At 35.2% G+C, this 20,572-nt stretch overlaps 1 protein-coding gene across 1 annotated transcript in view; it reads left to right on the top strand.

The window, feature by feature from the left end:
- The window catches only part of KIAA1033 (KIAA1033 ortholog), a 63,949-nt gene that overhangs the window by 33,586 nt on the left and 9,791 nt on the right, over positions 1–20,572 (top strand). Inside the window, exons 20-29 of the mRNA XM_010853391.1 lie at positions 281–397; positions 1,571–1,739; positions 2,391–2,545; positions 5,007–5,081; positions 5,335–5,439; positions 7,606–7,740; positions 9,821–9,929; positions 14,374–14,440; positions 14,916–15,002; positions 17,654–17,801. Coding sequence (XP_010851693.1) covers positions 281–397; positions 1,571–1,739; positions 2,391–2,545; positions 5,007–5,081; positions 5,335–5,439; positions 7,606–7,740; positions 9,821–9,929; positions 14,374–14,440; positions 14,916–15,002; positions 17,654–17,801 — 1,167 coding nt within the window. The remainder of the gene's footprint in view (positions 1–280; positions 398–1,570; positions 1,740–2,390; positions 2,546–5,006; positions 5,082–5,334; positions 5,440–7,605; positions 7,741–9,820; positions 9,930–14,373; positions 14,441–14,915; positions 15,003–17,653; positions 17,802–20,572) is intronic.

Genomic DNA, 20,572 nt, shown 5'->3' with positions numbered 1-20,572 from the left:
AATATACAGCCTTGACGAACTCCTTTTCCTATTTGGAACCAGTCTGTTGTTCCATATCCAGTTCTAACTGTTGCTTCCTGACCTGCATACAAATTTCTCAAGAGGCAGGTCAGGTGGTCTGGTATTCCCATCTCTTTCAGAATTTTCCACAGTAAGGTAATCATGTGTAGAAAAACAGCCTTCAGATTGAAGCTTTGTCTTTTAAGATAGGTAACTTCCGTAATATAATTCAGAGATGTAGTTTCTCTAGATTCATGTACGTTCTGGTTTTCTTCTTTAGTACATGTTCAGTGCTTTACGTGACTGTGTGCCTGCCATGATGCATGCAAGGCATTTGGAATCCTATGAAGTACTTCTGGATTGCTATGACAAGGAAATTATGGAAATTTTAAATGAGGTAACATTTGAGATTGAAAAGCTTAAGATGTGTTTGGAATGCAGTGTTTGGAAAAACTTTTTGGGTTGAAGCAGACTTGCACAAATTTATGATTCTTACTTACAAATCACTGTCTAGAACAAAGGAACTGTCACTATTGTGCTAAATTGGTCTTTAATCCCTAATTTTTTGTATAGAAATCCAGATTAGGAATTTGGATTTTTTTTCCTTTTCCTTTTCCTTTTTTTTACTTTTACTTTTTTCCTTTTCCTTTTATATAAGTAGTATATTTGAATTTAAAGTCTTATTCATTAGAAGACTGCAAATGCAAAATTGCTTTGAATATTGTCTGCTGCTCATGGTAATATAGTTAAGATGACCATCAATGTTGAATTTCATTTTGAGAGCTAATGACTGAAATCTTTTATATTTAAACGTAAACCCTGTTTCTTGTGTAACAATTTAAATGCATCTCTCCTTGTTCTAATGAAGTGTGTGTTGTAAACACTGCTATCTTTAAAACTGTATTTTCAGCCAGCAGTGTTTTTATATGGAGGGAGGAATTAAAAATGAGTGAATTTTACAATATACACCTTCTCAGGTTTGATAAAAATGTGAGATTTTTAATATAATTTATCATGCTGAATATTCATATTTAGAAAATAAGGTACATGTCTTGGTCAGTATTTAGAACCCCATGTTACACCAGAGAAGATGATTAATTTCATTGCTGTTAAGTCAGTGAGTTTTGTGTTTTTTTAATAATTTTATATGGAAGCATTTAAAAATTTTTCTCTTGCATGTTCTCAGGATCTTTCTTCCTTTGTTCTGGTTTATATAAATTTTATGCTCCATGTTGTATATTCATGTTCCTTGTGGTGAAACTACCAGACATTAGCTTTTGATTTTCTTTGCAAGGGTATTATACTTAAAATACTAATGAACTCATTAGAACTCATCTGACTGCTTCCTGGTTAAAAAAATAGTCATTGATGTAAAATGGATAGCAAAATAATTTCACTTTCCCAGTGAAACAATATTTTACCAGGGAATATTTAGGTTGACAGTTTGACAGATTTTTTCATCATTGTATTGAGTATAAAGCTCTTCACATTGAGAACATGGACATCTAGAAGTATCATACAGTTGGAATATCATTTTGAAAATTTAAGATATCAATTCTTTTCTGAATAGCATTTGCTGGACAAGTTGTGCAAAGAAATAGAGAAGGACCTGCGGCTTTCTGTGCATACTCATTTAAAGCTGGATGACAGAAACCCTTTCAAAGTTGGCATGAAAGACCTGGCCCTTTTTTTCTCTCTGAATCCAATTCGGTTTTTCAATCGTTTCATTGACATTCGAGGTGAGTGTTCTGGTTTTCTTCTTAGGGTCATATTCTATATGTGTTTGCTCTGTTAAAGAACAAACAACAAAAACGAAACCTTGAGAAAAATCTTTCCTTGTATTAGTCCATTTATTCTTGAATTCCTTTTTGTTTCTTCGTTTTTGTTTTCCTGGCAGCTTATTGTATTATTTAAAGAACACTTTTTAGCTCTCAGTCTTTTCTTTCTAATTAATTCATTTTTCAGTATTGTTTTTGGTTGCACTGGGTCCTCGTTGCCGTGTGCGGGCCTTCTCTAACTGCAGCAGGTGGGGACTTCTCATTGTTGTGCGCGGGCTGCTCGTTTGGGGGCTTCTCTTGTGAAGCGCGGGCTCGCGTGCACACGGCAGGTGCGGCCTGTGGGCTCTAGAGCACAGCCGCATTAGTTGTGGTGCTCGGGCGTAGTTGCTCCGTGGTGTGTGAAACCTTCCGACCACAGATTGAACCCGTGTCCTCTGTGTTGGCCGGCAAATTCTTATCCATTGCACCACCGGGGAAGTCCCATTCCTAGCACCTTATTTTAAGGGAAGAAATTTAATGTTCAAAAACAAGTTGTTTTTAGTGTCATTTTTCTTCCTTTCCTACTGTTATCATGAAGCAAAAAAAGTTTTGATTTTTTTGTTTGTTTTGAAGCTTATGTAACTCACTACCTAGACAAGACTTTCTACAATCTAACGACAGTAGCTCTTCATGACTGGGCTACTTACAGTGAAATGAGAAATTTAGCTACTCAGCGTTACGGATTGGTTATGACAGAGGCCCATCTTCCTAGTCAGACTTTGGAACAGGTATAGTATAAAGTGTTCTTAGTATAGTCTAATGGTAGCTTAATAGTATTTCTCTAAGACAATTTTTAAAAAAATTTTATTTAGTATGTGTTTATATTTCAAAGTTGAAAGTGAAAATATTTGCTGTATATAAAAACCTCACAGTTGAGAAGAATAAAAAATTAGTGCTGATTTGCTTTATGAAAGAATTTATCACATGCTTCCAAATGTTTATACTTCACCTTTTGTTGAAATTTTGGTACATACATAAATTTATGTACAGCTTTTCAGAAACAAATGTAGGATAGTGAGGTGACTTTTGCTGAAATTTTACAAGTTTAGTCAAGGTCACGGTTAAGAATTTTAAACTAGATATAATATATGTGCTTCAATATCTTAAAAAAATGGTTTTAAATTTATAAAGTTGTATTTGTTTTTAAATTTGAGTGCAAAATATTTAGCTTTATTAATTCAGTAAGCTAATTTACAATATGGTTGTATCTCAGGAGTGCAAAGATTTGTTTTCAGTTAATTTGTATGTAATTCTTTCTAAGATAATCCAGATGTAATATTTACTAAAATCCATTAATTCAGTTCAAAAATTTGAAGATCATAATTTTTCATTTGTCTCACTGCATATATACGGGCCAGTTCCAGAATCAGTTTGTATATCCTTTCATTCACTTATTTAAAAAATTAATATTTATCAAAAATTCGCTAGACACTACATGGTGTTGCTGGAGAGGGATGCCATTTCATTCTCCAGGGTCTTCCTGACCCAGGGATTGAACCCATTGACTGCTTTGCAGTCAGATTCTTTATCACTGAGTCTCCTGTGAAGCCCTCAGTGTGTTTAGGGATACAAAAATAAATAGAAACGGTCTTAGCTCATGTACCTGTAGCCTAGTGGAAGAAAAATAATGAGTAAATAAAATTTTAGATTAAAATGTGAGAAAATCTATAATAAAAACTTAATCAAAGTGGTGTTTTGGTATTACTTTGAGCCCCAATTAGAAAAGCTATGGAATAGTTTACATGATACCATTCATTAGATATTAGAGTAATCACTGAAGAATGAAGGATTCTTATTAGGTAACTTGTATATTAAAGGTACATATGGGTGAGCTCAGCCGCCCAGTCGTGTCCTACACTTTATGAACCCATGGGCTATAGCCCACCAGGCTCCCCTGTCCATGGAATTTTCCAGGCAAGAATACTGGAGTGGGTTGCAATTTCATTCTCCAGGGGATCTTCCTGACCCTGGAATCAAACCTGCATCTCCTGCATTGATGGGAGGATTCTTTACCACTGAGTCATCTGAGAAGTCCTTATATTCAAGGTGGTCTAGTATAATTAAAAGAAGCATAAAGATTTGGAATTAGACTTTCTAAAATCCCTAGGTTCTGCCTCTTCCTAGCTCTTTGATTTTGCAGAACTCTCTTAGTTTCATTTTCTTCAGCTGTGGAATTTATTTTTTTCCTCCTTTTTAAAATTTTTTAAATTATGAAAGTATAGTAACACATTTATAGGTGACTTAGAAAATATAGTACAAAGTTACATATAGTCCACTATACAATTATTTTTTTAAGTAGATAAATTAAGATTTTTAGTTGGAGTTTCCTTATCAGACTCTCAAAAATTAATAAAATGAATAGAAAAGTAGAAGGATATAGTAGACCTGAAAAACACTATGAATCAATTCAACATAATTAAGATTTATACAATTTTCACACAATAGTAGGATAGAAATTCTATTTAAGTTCCCATAGACTATAAACCAGGAGACACTGGAACATATCCAGGGACATAAAACAAGATGTAAAAATTTCACGGTCTAAAGGTAACTGAAGTCATACAATGTCTGTTCTCTTATCACTGTGGAATTATGTTAGAAATCAATATCAAAAGGTACTTGAAAGTAGTCCACATATTTTCAAGTGCAGTGTGTCATTTACCAAGAGAGATCTTTAACTTAGCCATTGAAAGCCTCAGTAAAGATAAAAGACTGAAAAAAACAAAGGATGATCAGCTGTGGAATTTAGAAGAATAATATCTTTTTGAGAATTCCATGTAAAGAACCTTGCACAGTGCCTGAAAAATAGTATATACTTTAGAGATTACCACATATTCTGGCTTCCTTTTAGAATCTGGCTGTTAATTTACTTTCTAAAGAATATAGAAAAAAATCCTTGGGAAGACAAATATTCTCCGAAGTGGTAGGGAAATGATGTGAGTCATGAATCTTTGAAGTTTTAACTTTTCCTATCTACACAAAAGGTGTAACAGTCAGATTTCCCCAAGCAGTTAGTCCTGTTTGTGTGTGTCAGAAGCCTAGTCTGATCTTTGGTTGTATGTTTTCTGTAGTTCTTTAAAATAATTTTAAAATATTGGGTGACTTAATGTAAGCAGTAAGTTACTATATTGATAAGTTTGATTATTTTAAACTAATGATAATAGAACTTATATGTGAATTGTTTTGTAGGGCCTGGATGTCTTGGAAATTATGAGAAACATTCATATATTTGTATCTCGATACCTCTATAATCTCAACAATCAAGTGAGTAAATAAAAATTTTTTTATTGTGGGTAGGTGTATAGTAGGAAAGGCTGAGGGGCAAAGAATTGATTCTTAGCAGTGAAAGTTAGTAAAATAAAGGAAACAATGATTGTTTAGAGATCTTGTTTATTTCTTTGCTTTGACTATATTATCTTCTTGAATGACTTTCCAATTATCTCTAATAAAATAGAGTTCTAAAATTCTTAGATTAACTGACCAGTGTTTGCTATGGATTGTGTTTGTTTTATTACAGATTTTTATTGAACGAACAAGTAATAACAAACATTTGAACACTATTAATATTCGGCATATTGCTAATTCAATTCGAACACATGGCACAGGAATCATGAATACAACAGTAAGAACCTTCTGGGAGGGGGTGTTGTACAGATGTTTGATGCTGTTTAATTTGGAAGTTTAAGATAGTTTTTTCATTGAATATTCTGATAAATACACATTATTACCTGTTCATATAGTACCTGAATTTCCATTTTTCTGTTGTAATTGAAGTATTTGGCACTGAAGTTGTGTAAGATGGAAATGGAAGCTTTGTGATTCAAAAGGCACTTTAGAATGTCTTAGCATCACAAGGTCATTATAAATAACATTGGAGATTTGAAGACATCAGCATAAATATATATATCTATGTAGATTGATAGTCTCTGAAAAGTTGCTTTTGAAAGCAAATCATCGATATTTAATTTAATATCAGTCCCTGGTGGCTCTGCCACCAGGCAAAGAATCTACCTGTAATGCAGAAGACCCAGGTTTGATCCCTGGATTGGGAAGATCCCCTGAGAAGGAAATGGCAACCCACTCCAGTATTCTTACCTGGAGAATTCCATGGACAGAGAAGCCTGGAGGGCTACGGTCCATAGGGTCGCAAAGAGTCAGACACAACTGAGCCACTAACACTTAACACTTGCATGCTCTTTTTTGGGGGAGGGTACTTACTAGTTATTTGATACCCTTAAAAATAGCAATTTGCTAAAAATATCTCAAATCTTCCTAAATATGGGCAGTCATGTGAGAGACTGAATCATTTGAGCTTATATGTTGTTTTTCCTCTGTTGGAAAAAGAGAAATCTTTAAATTTACCTGCTTTTCAGGTCACGGTTTCTCCTTAAGGAAAGAATAATGTGAATGTTTAAATAGTACAATATTATTAGGCATATTTGGGAGTAAGAGAATGAGGAAAAGTTACATGACTGGAAGGTTGCAAAGGACCATTTTTAGTGTAGTGGAGAAGATGTATTTGAGCTGATAAGTAACATGGTTGGAGCTCTTTGTTAGTGGTTACCAGTAGAAAAATGAGACATGGATGGAGTTTGAGATTTCAAGTCAGGAGTCATCTGCATAGAGATTTCTGAACCTTTCAGGATCAAACTCTTCTTTGACCTCATCTATCAACCATTCATGTAACAGATGTAATTATGCCTGTATTTTATGTGTCTCAGGCACTGTGCCGGGTGCTGAGATGAGAAAACCAGACATTTCTTGCTCTCGTAGTAATTGTACTCTGGCGGGAGAAACAGCTGTTAATCAGTTAACCACACTAATAAATGTAAATTCCTGATGTCTGGTGATGATGAGCTGAGCACAGAAAAAATAAGATCAGAGACTGGCAGATTTACCTACTATTAAGATGTGTAATAATCTTCTAAGAGCTACTACAACTGAGAAGATCAAGAAAAAGCAGTGTTTAAAGCTGCAAGAAAAGTTCTGAGAAAGCACCCACTTCTATAACTGGGTGATGAAGACTGTTAGTTAACATGGACATATATATGCCAAAATAATTGGTAATATTTGAAGGTGGTGGCGATGGAAGTTAATGCAAGGCTTTCATCTGTGGGTCAGAATTAATCTTGTTTTGACTTTAATCGTAGCTTAAACCCTACTTTTTCAGTGTTTTCTAAGTCTAGATCAGGGCCTTTTAATCCATTCTCAAAACACCTCCACTTGTCATTTTACAGGTTATTGCAGTCGAGATTTCCTAGTTTATTTAACGTATACTTGTCTTAAAGTCCCTGTCACTCCCACTAGAATACACTTGATGATGACAAGGGCAGTGTCTAGCATGAGAGCAGGTACATTGTTTTGCACATAAGAGGTGCTCAAAATATTTATGGGTAAATAATTGAATGTTTACTATCTTCCTTTAGGAAAGGTCAGAGAGCTCCATGTTTTTTACTTTAGTATCAGTTCATTCATGTAGCTTGGTAATCTCCTGAGTGTGGTTTATGACATAAAACCCAGCGTGTTGGCAAATCTGGTTTATGATTCTCACTATAGCTCTTAGTCATATTATTATGTGAATATTTTTTCCATTTTTTAATTTTTTGTGTGTGTCATAAAAATATTTAAGAGGAGCTTTTAGAAAAGTTCTGTAAACTTTGGCAATAAAAACTTCATTTAAGTATTTCATGTCCAAAATGAATTAGACTTTATAAATGGATTATTTTATTTAGTAGTACTGATTTGAAATTAATTTTTATATTTAATTTTTCCAATTTTAATTTTATAGGTCAATTTCACCTACCAGTTTTTGAAAAAGAAGTTCTATATATTTAGCCAATTTATGTATGATGAACATATCAAATCCAGATTGATTAAAGACATTCGGTTTTTCAGGGAAATCAAGGACCAAAATGATCATAAGGTATTTTACATGTTCTTTTGAAAAGGTGGTTTGATTCACCTATTGAATATATTGACATACCTTACATTGCTGTGCTTTACTTCATTGAGCTTCGCAGGTGCTGTATTTTTTTAACAAATTGAAGGTTTGTGGCAAACCTGCGTTTTCAGATGATGGTTACCTTTTTTTAGCAGCAAAGTATTTTTAAATTAAGGCATGTGCATTATTTTTTTTATATGTAATGCTATTGAATACTTAATAGACTAAGTACAGTGAAAACGTAACTCTTGTATTACACTGGGAAACCATAAATTAACGTGACTCACTTTATTGCAGTATTTGCCTTGTTGCAGGGTCTTGAACCAAACCTTCAATATCTTCAGCGTTTGCCTATATAGCAAGTGTTTATGCTGAAATTCATTATGAGTTACTCTGTTAGCGATTTTGTTTTCTTTTTTATTTTTCACATAACTCCCTGGTTTGGCTTCCAGTTTTCTGTATTTTCTCTTATAATTTCTTACCCTTTGCATTCTCTGTAAGTGAAAGTGTAAGGAAAAAGTAAATGATGAATGTAACCAGGTATTACTTTTCTTCGTTTTAAAATAATGCAAAAGCAGAACGTGCTCATTTTGAAACATTTGAACAATGTATTGTTTAACATTTAAACTAAATGTTCTCCTTCATTTCTGTTTTCTCCCAATTCCATTTTCTGGGGGCAGTTGCTATTAACAGTGTCATGTGACGTCTTCCAGATGTCTGTGTGATAAACATGTATTTGTGCATTACAAATACTGCTTTTTCCCTTAACAAAAATGGACTAATACTAAACATACTGTTTTGCAATGTGCTTATCACATCAGCACCTATAGATCTACCTCATTCTTCTGCAGAGTTGATAGTAAAGATGCATACTGTAACTCCTCTAACGTCCTACTGAGAAATAGTTTTTCAGTAGCCTCTGATTTCTCTGTGCTACCAGTAGTGCTACAGATAACATCCTTGCATATTTATCTCAGTGTTAGGGACTGTTTTTTTTTTAAATTTTATTTTATTTTTAAACTTTACATAATTGTATTAGTTTTGCCAAATATCAAAATGAATCCATCACAGGTATACATGTGCTGTTTTTGAAAGACAAATTCCTTGAAGCGGAAAAGGGCAAAGAATATGATTATTTAGATTTTTGATACATGTTGCCAAGTACTCTAAAAGTACTGCACCAGTTGACAATCCCACCAATAATTTATAAGAATGCTATTTTACTTTTGCCCTCTGGACTGAATTTTCCCATAGTGAAGTGAACTGTAAGTGTTAACTGTACAGAGGCTGCGTATAGCCATGTGGATAGAGAAACCAGCAGGCTTGGATGGATTTTATGTTTGATCTGCCACATCCAAACCTGTTTTTATTACTCTTCTTAAGCATCACCTAGTTCTAGCCCTCTTATATATTAGTTCATTCTTTTCAGTATCAGAGCAGCAAAATAATTAATAAAATTACAGATCAGTTATCAGGAAATTATATTAACTCATTTTTATTGAATCAGAAATTAATGTTCAGAGAAATAAATGGTGCTGTTGTATAAGAATTGTTTCCATTTGTTACTTATATAAAATGAATGATTGAAAAAAAGTTGACTAAGACTTGAAAAACCTTTTTTTAATTGGTGATGGCAGCTAGAAATTTTAGTTCAGCTGATGTGTGTTACTTGGGAAGGAGTGTGTTTTTATGTAAGCCCCTAATACTTTTCAGCCCATGGAAACTTACCACAAATCTCTGAACAGATGTTTCTAGGAAGCATTGATTTCTTTTATCTGTCTGATAGAGCAGTTGGAAGACTAATATTGGTAATGGGAAATCTAAGTTTGGTGGCATTCATAATTATTCCCTTTAATATAAAAATATTTAATTTATATTAACCTTGAATATTGGTAGTTTTTGTGCTATATATAATTTTTTTGTCATTAAATTCAGTAATTATTTTTTTGAACACAATGGAAATGCAAAATTAGAACAGTGATATTGGTATGATTGATTTGGTAGATATTTTATGTTTTAGGAGTCTTTATTAATAATGGCAGTCTTCAAATTTTCTCTCTAGTATCCTTTTGAAAGAGCAGAAAAATTCAATCGAGGCATCAGAAAACTTGGAATAACCCCAGAGGGACAAAGCTACCTTGATCAGTTCAGGCAGCTCATCAGCCAAATTGGTAAGTTATTGTAAACATGTTGGAAAGTAAAGTACAAATGCCAGGAATCTGTCTTATATATTATAAATATCTCATAGGAATGAACTTTAATATGTGTGTGCCTAAGTTTAGCTTTATTCCACTAGTAAATTCCTTTCCTTAACAAAAGTTTTTCAAGTATGATTGGATGCACAAATAATTGATAGATAAATAAAATATTTATAAATAAATACTTACTGGATAAATAAAACCTCTTCAGTTAAATTAAAAATATAACTCATCTCAAAGGCCATACTCATAATAGTCAACTGGTAATTATTTATTGGGTGCCTATTCTTTTCAAGGTCCTATTTCAGACTTTTAAAAGAGATTCCCTCAGGTTAAGCCTGAATGCAAAAATGTGCGGTGTTAAGGTGAAAAGTTATTTAATAATTTTTCTATGCTCCATCATTTTATGTTTATATGTAACTTCTTGAGTTGTCCTTCTGCCTTACAAGTAGAACTTGTTTTCTGAAATGTGTAACACTATTTAAAAGGAAGAACTTCACTTAAAAATAATCCAAGATTTAAAAATCTGTATACTTATTTGAGCTTTTCATATGCATTACCTCTATTAATGTCCTCATGGTAACACTTGAGATAGGCATGTAATCATCTTTTTAAAGATGAAGAAAGAGAAACTCAGAAATAAGTGGTGTTGCTGGGATTTTAACCAGGGTTTTTCGGCTCCAAGTCCAAAGATGTTTTGTATTCTTCACAGTTGCAGACCGCAAGCAGTTCAGTAAATTCTTATTGACTCTGAAACTGAAACTTAGTCGTTCAGTCATGTCTGACTCTCTGTGACCCCATGGATGGTAGCCACCAGTATCCTCTGTCCCTGGGATTCTCCAGACAAGAATACTGGAGTGGGTTGCCATTTTCTTCTCCAGGGGCTCTTCCGACCCAGGACTCAAACCTGGGTTTTATGCATTGCAGGCAATTTCTTTACCGCCTGACCCACTGGGGAAGCCATTATTGACTCTAATTTGGCAAAATTTGGCCTCCTGAGATTCATTGATTCATTTATCAAACATTTATAAAGCCTTTGTTATACCAGATATTTTTCTTGATGCTGAGAATACAAATAGCCTTTGTTCTCAAGAGGCTTTAAGTTTACTAGTGGGAAAGGTATAATAAACATTTAGTTAGGGAATAAAGTCAGTGAGCACTAGCTAAAATTATATAAATTAATTGGTTTACACATTAAAACTTTCTATTTTGTATTAGTACAAGAACTTAGAGACTTTTACCTTTGTAAATTTTTAATTTTAAACAATTTAATAGTGAGATACTGTCTAGTAATCTTTTATTCATAGTGATGTTTAATGTCATATTAGATTGTAAATTTATGGAGCAATAGTTGTTAACCCTTTTTGAGAATTTGATGAAAATACTGAATTGATTTTCCTCAGAATAATGCCCCTATGCATGTTCACATACAGTTTTGCATGTAATATACCAGAGGTCAGATACCCAAAGCTAGAGTCCATGGTACTCAAGAGCTGTTTCTTCAGAGCAGTGTTGCTTAAAACTTTAAAATTCACACACCAATAAGTTTTTTCCCCTTGTGAATACTGCTTGTGGTAGTACTTATTTTATGTTTTTACATTTTCTAAAAGGAGTTTTGTACTATGAAGTAATCATTAATTCATGAGCTTAGGATGCTAGTCATTTTGCCCCCCAATATACATGAAAATACACATTTTTCCCCAGTACACAAAAAATCATGTCACCTCTGCCCCTGGCATGTATTGCACAGTTGGTGAATATTATCCTTTTCACTTTGTTCCAGTATTTTATTCTTTATTCTTTTCTTAGGAAATATAAGTTCTTTACCTCTGCCCATAAAAATTGTAATATGCTTTTGAGTCTGTTAACTCTGTTGAGAAAAGGAGTAAGGAATCTAGAGCTGGGAGCAAAATGAGAAGTCTTCTTGTCTAATAACCTGCCTGCTGAATGAATAACCGCCACCATTAACATTTATTGAGCATTCGTTATGTGCCAAAGTTATTCTGAGTGCTTTATATGTTCTAACACATGTAAAACTCAATGCTGTGAAGTAAGTATTATATTCATTGATTCCACATATTTATTGAGGACAGTACAGTATTTCTAGGTGCTGGTAATATCTATGACAGTAAACCCAGTGTTTAACCCATTATAGCTTAATTTAATAAATGAAGAGACTAAGATACAAAGTTTGTAACTTGACCTAGGTTTTGTAGCTAAAAAGCACAGAGTTCAGATTTGAACCCAGTAGTCTAGCTCACAGTAGTACTCTTTACTGCTGCTCCCTATTTGCTTCTCACTAGTGTATTTTGTGGAGAAGGCAATGGCACCCCACTCCAGTACTCTTGCCTGGAAAATCCTATGGACGGAGGAGCCTGGTAGGCTGCAGTCCATGGGGTCGCTAAGAGTCGGACACAACTAAGCAACTTGACTTTCACTTTTCACTTTCATGCATTGGAGAAGGAAATGGCAACCCACTTTAGTGTTCTTGCCTGGAGAATCCCAGGGACGGCGGAGCCTGGTGGGCTGCCATCTATGGGGTCGCACAGAGTTGGACATGACTGAAGCGACTTAGCAGCAGCAGCATATTTTGATCAGCCAATTTGGAGGAAAACAATTTGACCAATTTGATGGAAAACAATCAAACTAGATACTTCATTTTTCTAAGATGCATATTAAAGAAGCATTTTAACATCATTTCTTATACTGAGATAAGCCTTGGATTCAGTGATACCTAATTGAAGGTTTTTAATGATATCAGATGAGATAATGTCTGTTAAGTGCATAATTTTATTATTGTAATCTATGAAGTATTGACTACTTCTTATCTTTTTGTTTGTTCTTACTCACAAATATTTTCATTTCATTTGAATAGGAAATGTTGGCTTTAGGGTTGGAGCAGTGAAGAAAACAAAAGCTATATCATAGATCTTGCATTCTAGTTGGGGGAGATACAGACAAACAGATATGTATCAGTAATAGGTGCTGAGTAAGGTGACATATCATTAAACACTTAATGATTTTAAATGATTTAAGTGATATTCAGGGAATGATATAGTTTAATGACATTTAGGGAAAGCTCTAAGTAGGTGACACGTGAGCAGGAACCTAAATAACATGAAGGAATAAGCCATGTGCATGCATAGCTAAGGAAAGAGTTTACCAGGAAGAGGTGGTGGTAAATGCAAAAGTCCCGAGTCTGCTTAGCATTTTTGGAAACCAGTTGGGCTGGAATGGAGTTAGTGAAGACCCAGATGGTAGGGTGTGGTATCAGAACAGTTGCAAGGGGCAGAATCAAAGAACCACTAACCTCTAAATAAAGGAAACATTGTTGAGGTGTGGCATACTGAAGGTGGAAATAGATCAGGAAACCATTGCATAGTGTAGTATTCTAGGCAAGAACTGCTGGTGGTTTGGAATAGGGTGAGAGCTGTGAAGGTCGGGAAAACTGGTTGAATTCTGGTGACATTTTGAAGGTAGAGCCAGTGTAATTTGCCATTGATTGAAGTATGAGGGAAAGGAGGGCTTCCCTGGTGGTCAGTGGTAAAGAATCCTCCTGCCAATGCAGGAGATGCAGGTTTGATCCACAGGGAGGATCCCCTGGAGAAGGAAATGGCAGCCCACTCCAGTATCCTTGCCTGGGGAATCCCATGGACAGAGGAGCCAGGTGGACTACAGTCCATGGGGTCACAGAGAGTTGGACACTACTAACTAAACTAAACAACGACATTGAGGGTAAGGAAGGAGGTAGAGATGACTTCACTGGGTTTGGCCTGAGCTACTGGAAGGATAGACTTGTCAGTTTCTGAGGAAGAAAATATAACTGGGGGTGAAGATCTTCAGTTGGAGTTAAACTTCTTAAATTAAAAATTCTTCTTAGACATGGAGATGTAGGCATGGGATTAAAAAAAGCCTAGAGGAACAGTCTTGGTTGGAGGTACTAGTTTGGGAGGAATCAGATAAGGATTTCTTGATACCACTTGCAGCTGTGTGTGTGTGTGTGTGTGTGTGTGTGTGTGTGAGAGAGAGAGAGAGAGAGACATGTTATTTAATGTGAGTGAAGAAGCTGTTGATAACAGTAATTGTTAAATGTTTGAGTTTTTAAAATGTGCTCAATTTAATGCATTTATCAATTAAAACACACTTATTTTTAAAATATTTAATATAGATGGTGTAAGTTTATGTACATTTATATTCAAAGAGTTGGACACTACTGACTGAGCAACAATATTTTAAGTGCACGAATATGTAACTTTTATTTTTGTGGAGCAAAACTGAAGTAAAATACAGCAAAGTCTCTTGGTTCTTACGAGTTGAAACCTTGTAATTGACTGCTATATATAACTGTATTCCTGATTATTAGAACTTAGAGTTATTTGTATAAACATCTGATTTTTGTGTGTATGTGGTTTTTAAGGTAATGCTATGGGCTATGTACGAATGATAAGATCTGGTGGCCTTCACTGTAGCAGCAATGCCATTAGGTATGGATACAAGCATATTTTTGCCTTATTTATGCCATTTAGAAATTTTATGTCATTTAAATCTGTCTTCATTGTAAGTAATATTGTAGAAGGGGCTTTTTTCTTGTTGATATATTTTGAGATCAAATATGGAAGAAAACCATTAATCCTACTACTTAAATATTTTTCTCCAATTTTAAATCTGTATTTTTTGAAATTAATTTATCGGTGCAGTTTGAAATGTTCTATAGATTACATAATTTGTAAAGATTATAATTTGATGATTATATGTAAATAATTAAAAATGCTGAAATTGAGTTTTGGAACTCAGTTGTTCCAAATATAAACTGGTGATATTAATAATACAAGTGAAATAAATGCAGAGTTCTTTCCAAAGATATTGTTGAAAAATTTAGTCTTACAGTACTGCTTTTCGTCTGTCAATTGCATATATTTAATTTGCTTTAATAAATGCCTTCTAAAATTCTTAATGTAGATTTGTACCTGATCTTGAAGATATTGTAAATTTTGAAGAACTAGTCAAAGAAGAAGGTCTTGCAGAAGAAACGTTAAAAGCAGCAAGGTAATCTAATCTTGGAAAAATAAGTTAAATTTGGAGATTTAAAAACATGTATGTTCATTTAAAGACTAAAGGATAACATATAAACTGATATGTCAGTGTTTTTATTATGCAAATAATGGTATTTTTATGGGATACAATTTGTTTTAAGACTGCAGTATTCTGAGATCTTTCCAACGTCACTAAAAGGGATCTTCTAGACGGTGCCCTCAGATACATGTGACTGTTCAACACTTGACATGTGGTTGGTTAGTCCATATTGAAACGTGCTGAAGTATAAAGTTCATAACTAATTTTGAGGATTTAGTGTTTAAAAAAAAAAGCCAAATATCTCATTAACAAAATTGGGACTTCCCTGGTGGTCCAGTGGCTAGGACTCCTCACTCCCAATGCAGAGGACCTGGGTTATCCCTGGTCAGGAAACTAGATCCCACAAGCCCACAACTAAGAGTTCCTGTGCTCTAGCTTAAGACTGGGTGCAGCCAAATAATTTTTAAAAAGAAGAAATTTAAAAAAATCTCATTAACGAAATACATTTCACCTATTTTTAAAAATAATTTTATTTACTTATTTATTTTTGGCTGTGCTGCGTCTTTGTTGTAGCTACTCAACAAAGTAGAGTGAGGGCTACTCTCGAGTTGTGGTGCATGGACTTCTCACTGCGGTGGTTTCCTTGTTGCGGCTCCCAGGCTGTAGAACACAGGCCCAGTAGTTGTAGCTCGTGAGCTTAGTTGCTCCACGGCGTGTGGAATCTTCCTGAATCACACATCAGACCCTTGGCTCCTGCATTGACAGGCAGATTCTTTACCACTGAGCCACCAGAGAAGCCACTTACCTATTTCTTTTTACTCTTTTTTTAATATTCCTCTTTGCCAGCATGGTTCTAGAATACTGGTCCATCCTTATGTAATCTGGAGCAGTAGTGTCCAGTACAGTGGTCACTGCCAAATGTAGCTGTTGAACACTGGAAATAGGGCTAATGGACTAGGGAATTGAAATAAAATCTTTATTTCATTTAAATTTAAATAGCTAATGACAATCTTATTGAACAGTGCACATGTATAGACTTTTAAGTAGTGATTTTGGAACACAATTTAAAAGTTGAAAAGGCATGCAGAATTGTTAAGTATTTAGAAAACTGGGTTTTCTTATTAATAACCAAAACAGTTATTGAGTCATGCATGAAGGGGCACCCTTGGACAAAGTGGAAACAATTTGAATATCAAAAAGAATAATGGTAGAAATTGGTCATAATACTGAAGAAGAATCTGTGATACAGTGATAATAAAAGTTGGAGGGACAGAGGGAAAGTTCTTTTTTACAGTGATTGCCAGCTAGTAAATATGAAAGGGATGAGAAAATTTAGGGGAAAAACCAGTTTTGCAACTACCACTGTAGGACTTGACATCAGACAAAAATCATCAATGAATTCTCAAACATTTTTGGAGAACAGAGTATTCACTGTGAAAACATTGTCTCACAAATTGATTATTAATCATAAAGGGGAAAAAACACCTTCCCAGTGGAGAGACTGATGTATCCACCTTACATGCTGACATAGGGCCCCCTGATGCAGTGTAATGGCGAGTACCTGTGTTGTGTTCTTGCCTTGATGTTTACTCATCAAGTAAAATAAAGTTTATGGCAGGTGATGTCAGGGAATTAAGAGGTTATGATAATAAATTGATTCTCTAAATGTACATTAATGTCTTCTGGAGCAGGTATCATAGTTCAAGATAAGTGAAGTGGTTAAAATGGTTAATAGATGTCTGCTTTCAGGAAGGAGTGGTTAGATAGTTGGACATAGTTGGGTCACATGCATCTCAAAGGAGAGAGATTTCTACCATTTATTGGTGGAGGAATAGTAATTTGAAAGTGATAATAGCCATACATAAGGATGTAGAAGCAGCAGCTAATGTTTCTGAAGGTTGACTCAGTGAATGAATGAAGGTCGCTCAGGCGTGTCTGACTCTTCAACTTCACGGACTATAGAGTCCATGGAATTCTCCAGGCCGGAATACTGGAGTGGGTAGCCTTTCGCTTCTCCAGGGAATCTTCTCAACGCAGGGATCAAACCCAGGTCTTCCATCTTGCAGGTAGATTCTTTACCAGCTGAGCCACAAGGGAAGGCCAGGAGTACTGGAGTGGATAGCCTGTCCTTCTTCAGGGGATCTTCCCGACCCAGGAATCGAAACAGGGTCTCCTGCATTGCAGGCTGATTCTTTACCAACTGAGCTATGAGGGAAGCCTGAAGGTTGAGTGGGAAACTAGATTCTTGAAAAGGAGATAGATTACAGTTGAAGTCAGGAAGTGTAGGAATGTTAGTGAAGAGAGTTAAGATGAAGAGGAATTTATTTACAATGAAATGGACTTCTGCACAGTTCATTTTGAGAAGAAGAAATACAAAACTCTAAAATTTCAAGAGGCACTACATGTTCTCTTTTAGGGACTAAGTTAATTAAACAATGATAAGCTTCTGTCCATTAAAAAAAAAAGTTCATCCTGTACTCCAAGGAAGTTTAGAGATGTCTTCCAGTAATTCATATTTTTGAGTGCTCTCATCTAAACTAATGAGAGGTGGATTTTAAAAGCTTCCCCTTCTTTTGAGAAAGGAGCCAAATAAATAAACTTTTTTTCTTTTTTTTGCATTTTAGGCATTTGGATTCAGTCCTCAGTGATCACACACGAAATTCTGCTGAAGGCACAGAATATTTCAAAATGCTTGTGGATGTTTTTGCTCCAGAATTTCGAAGGCCCAAGAATATACATCTCCGAAATTTCTATATCATTGTTCCCCCTCTGGTGAGTATTTTTAATACACAAAATGAATTTTTTAAAGTATTAATAAATAGATCCAATTATTTTTTTACAGCAAGAAATGCACACAGACTGTATTGTTGACTTTTTGGTTGTAGATAAAACTAAATGTGGTCTCAGTGAATGTGGCCTAGAATTTTTACTTACTAGCTGTGCAGAATGAGACTTCTTTATAATTAAGATAGATTCTTATGAGTTAATAACTGCCAGAGGAATCCTAGTGTGATTTAAATTACTTGGGTATATTCCATTTTATATATATACCATGTAATCTTTGGACTGAATTATATAGTCATTTTAAGTGATTAATTGTAGACTGTTAAAATATGAAGTGCTTTTAAAAGCATACTATTTAAAGGGACTTCCCAGGTGGTACTAGTGGTAAAGAACCACAGATGGAGCCTGGCAGGCTACAGACCATTGGTTGTAAAGAGTTGGACATGACTGAAGCGACTTAGCATAGCATGGCATATCTCTACTCAGTAGTAAATATTAACATCTAAACTAATTTTTTTTAATCGTATATAGTGTGTGCTGCTCTAGTTCTGTAGTTGACATCTTAAAAATAACCACAATTGCAGTATGAAAACAGTTATTACACCGAGGAAAATGGAGTTAAGAGATTAGAGAGGTATATATTAGGAAAGAGTTATTCTTCTGTAAAGGTTTCTTTAAAAAGCTCTTTCTTAAAAAAAAAATTGTAAAAGAATAGCTCTAAAGTCTAAATATCACTGAGCAGATGTAACTTCTGATTACATCTAACTTTGATCAAGAGCAATAACTTTTTTAATGTTGCTGTCTGAATTAACACATATATTCTAACATACTATTGTTAGTTGCTCAGTCGTATTCAACTCTTTGCAGCCCCATGGACTGTAGCCCACCAGGCTCGTCCATGGAATCATCCAGGCAAGAATACTGGAGGAGGGAATCTTCCTGACCCAGGTATTGAACCAGGGTCTCACACATTGCAGGCAGATTCTTTACTGTCTAAGCCATCAGGGAAACCCGAAAGTGAAAGTGTTAGTTGCTGAGTCAAGTCCAGCTCTTTGCGACCCCATGGACTGTAGTCTGCCAACTTAGAACCATTATTATGAATTCAAAGTATCTGATGGCTATGGATAGCTTTTTTCTTCATGCATTTTCCTTTCTATTGTTTCTTTTTAAAATACATTTATTGTTAATACTCTGTTATAATGTTATACCATGTAGCAAAAATGTGCATATTTATCTGATAAGCATTGTCTTTTCATACTCAGATAGTTGTGAGACTGGAAGCAAGTCTATCTTAGTTATATTTCAGTAATAATGTAGTTAACTCACGGTGAATTCTCACCATGGTTCTTTAATTTGAAGCCATAGTAAACAGCAGTGAGGAACCATTTGTGGATCTGAGGAAGAGGAGTTTTGCAGGGCAGCTGTCAAAATTCAGTTAGTGATGGAGAAAACAGGTGGGTTAAGAACACCACAAAGAAGAAAAGTATGGGACACTATTGTTTTTTTGAGTTTTAATCTAATTTCAGAAAAAAACCATGAAATATCTAAGGAAGAAATCTTTAACAAAGATTTTACAAAATGCAGTTCATTGCCAAGTAAGTTTTACAGGCAAAAAAAAAAGTGAAATATGATAATCTTGTTTCCAGTGTAAGCTATTGTAGTACTTATCATATTGTACCACAATTATTTTTAAACAGGCCTCTCTTTATTCCTGTGCTGTGCTATCATAGCCCCAAGTAGCCACTTAGTTAAAATTTTATAAAAAGTTCAGGCACTCAGTTTCACTAGCCACATCTCAAGTGCACAGTGGCCAGATGCGGCTGGTGGTTTACTGGGCTGGACACTGTAGATGCACTGCGTTTCTGTCATTGTCAGGAGTGTTGCCCTGTAGAGTGTTAGATGGTATTCATTTTTTTTTACTGTAATTATTTCATTGGGCCTCCCTGGTGGCTCAGTGGATAAAGAATTTACCTTCAGTGTATTAGACACAGGAGGCATGGGTTCCATCCCTGGGTTGGGAAGATCCCCTGGAGAAGGGCATGACAGTCCTCTCCAGTATTCTTGCCTGGAGAATCCCATGGACTGAGGAGAATCCCATGGACTGAGGAGCCTACAGTCCAGAGGGTCATAGTCAGACACGACTAAAGCAACTGAGCACACATAGTAAGTTTCAGTAAATCTTTGTTGAATAAATGCTGTGATTAGTTAAGGTATTTTACAGGAGCTAAATTTTTAGGGAAGTGCTTTTCGGGGGGAATTTGTTTATCCAAATGACCACTAAGCTTTTTAAGCCAAGAATATGGTAAGAAATACTATTATAGGAGGCGCCAAGATGGCGGAGGAGTAGGATGGGGAAAACACTTTCTCCCCCACAAATTCATCAAAAGAGCATTTAAACGTCAAGTAAATTCCACAAAACAACTTCTGAATGCCGGCAGAGGACATCAGGCACCCAGAAAAGCAACCCAGCTCTTCGAAAGGAGGTAGGAAAAAATATTAAAGACAATAAAAGAGACAAAAGAGGGAGGGACGGAGTTCCGTCCCGGGAAGGGAGTCTTAAAAAAGAAGTTTCCAAACACCAGGAAACCTTCTCACTGCCGAATCCGTGCCGAGCTTTGGAAGCACAGAGGGTAACATAACAGGGAGAAAAAATAAACAAACAATTAAAACTCGCAGATTTCGAGCCCTACGGTAACTCCTCCAGCGGAGAAGCAGCGCAGACGCCTGCATCCGCCATTAGCAAGTGGGGGCTGGGCAGG

The sequence above is a fragment of the Bison bison genome, unplaced genomic scaffold (assembly GCF_000754665.1).
Source record: "Bison bison bison isolate TAMUID 2011002044 unplaced genomic scaffold, Bison_UMD1.0 scf7180017864327, whole genome shotgun sequence".
In the NCBI taxonomy this organism is placed as follows: domain Eukaryota; kingdom Metazoa; phylum Chordata; class Mammalia; order Artiodactyla; family Bovidae; genus Bison; species Bison bison.
This window is presented reverse-complemented; position numbering and strand designations above follow the sequence as displayed.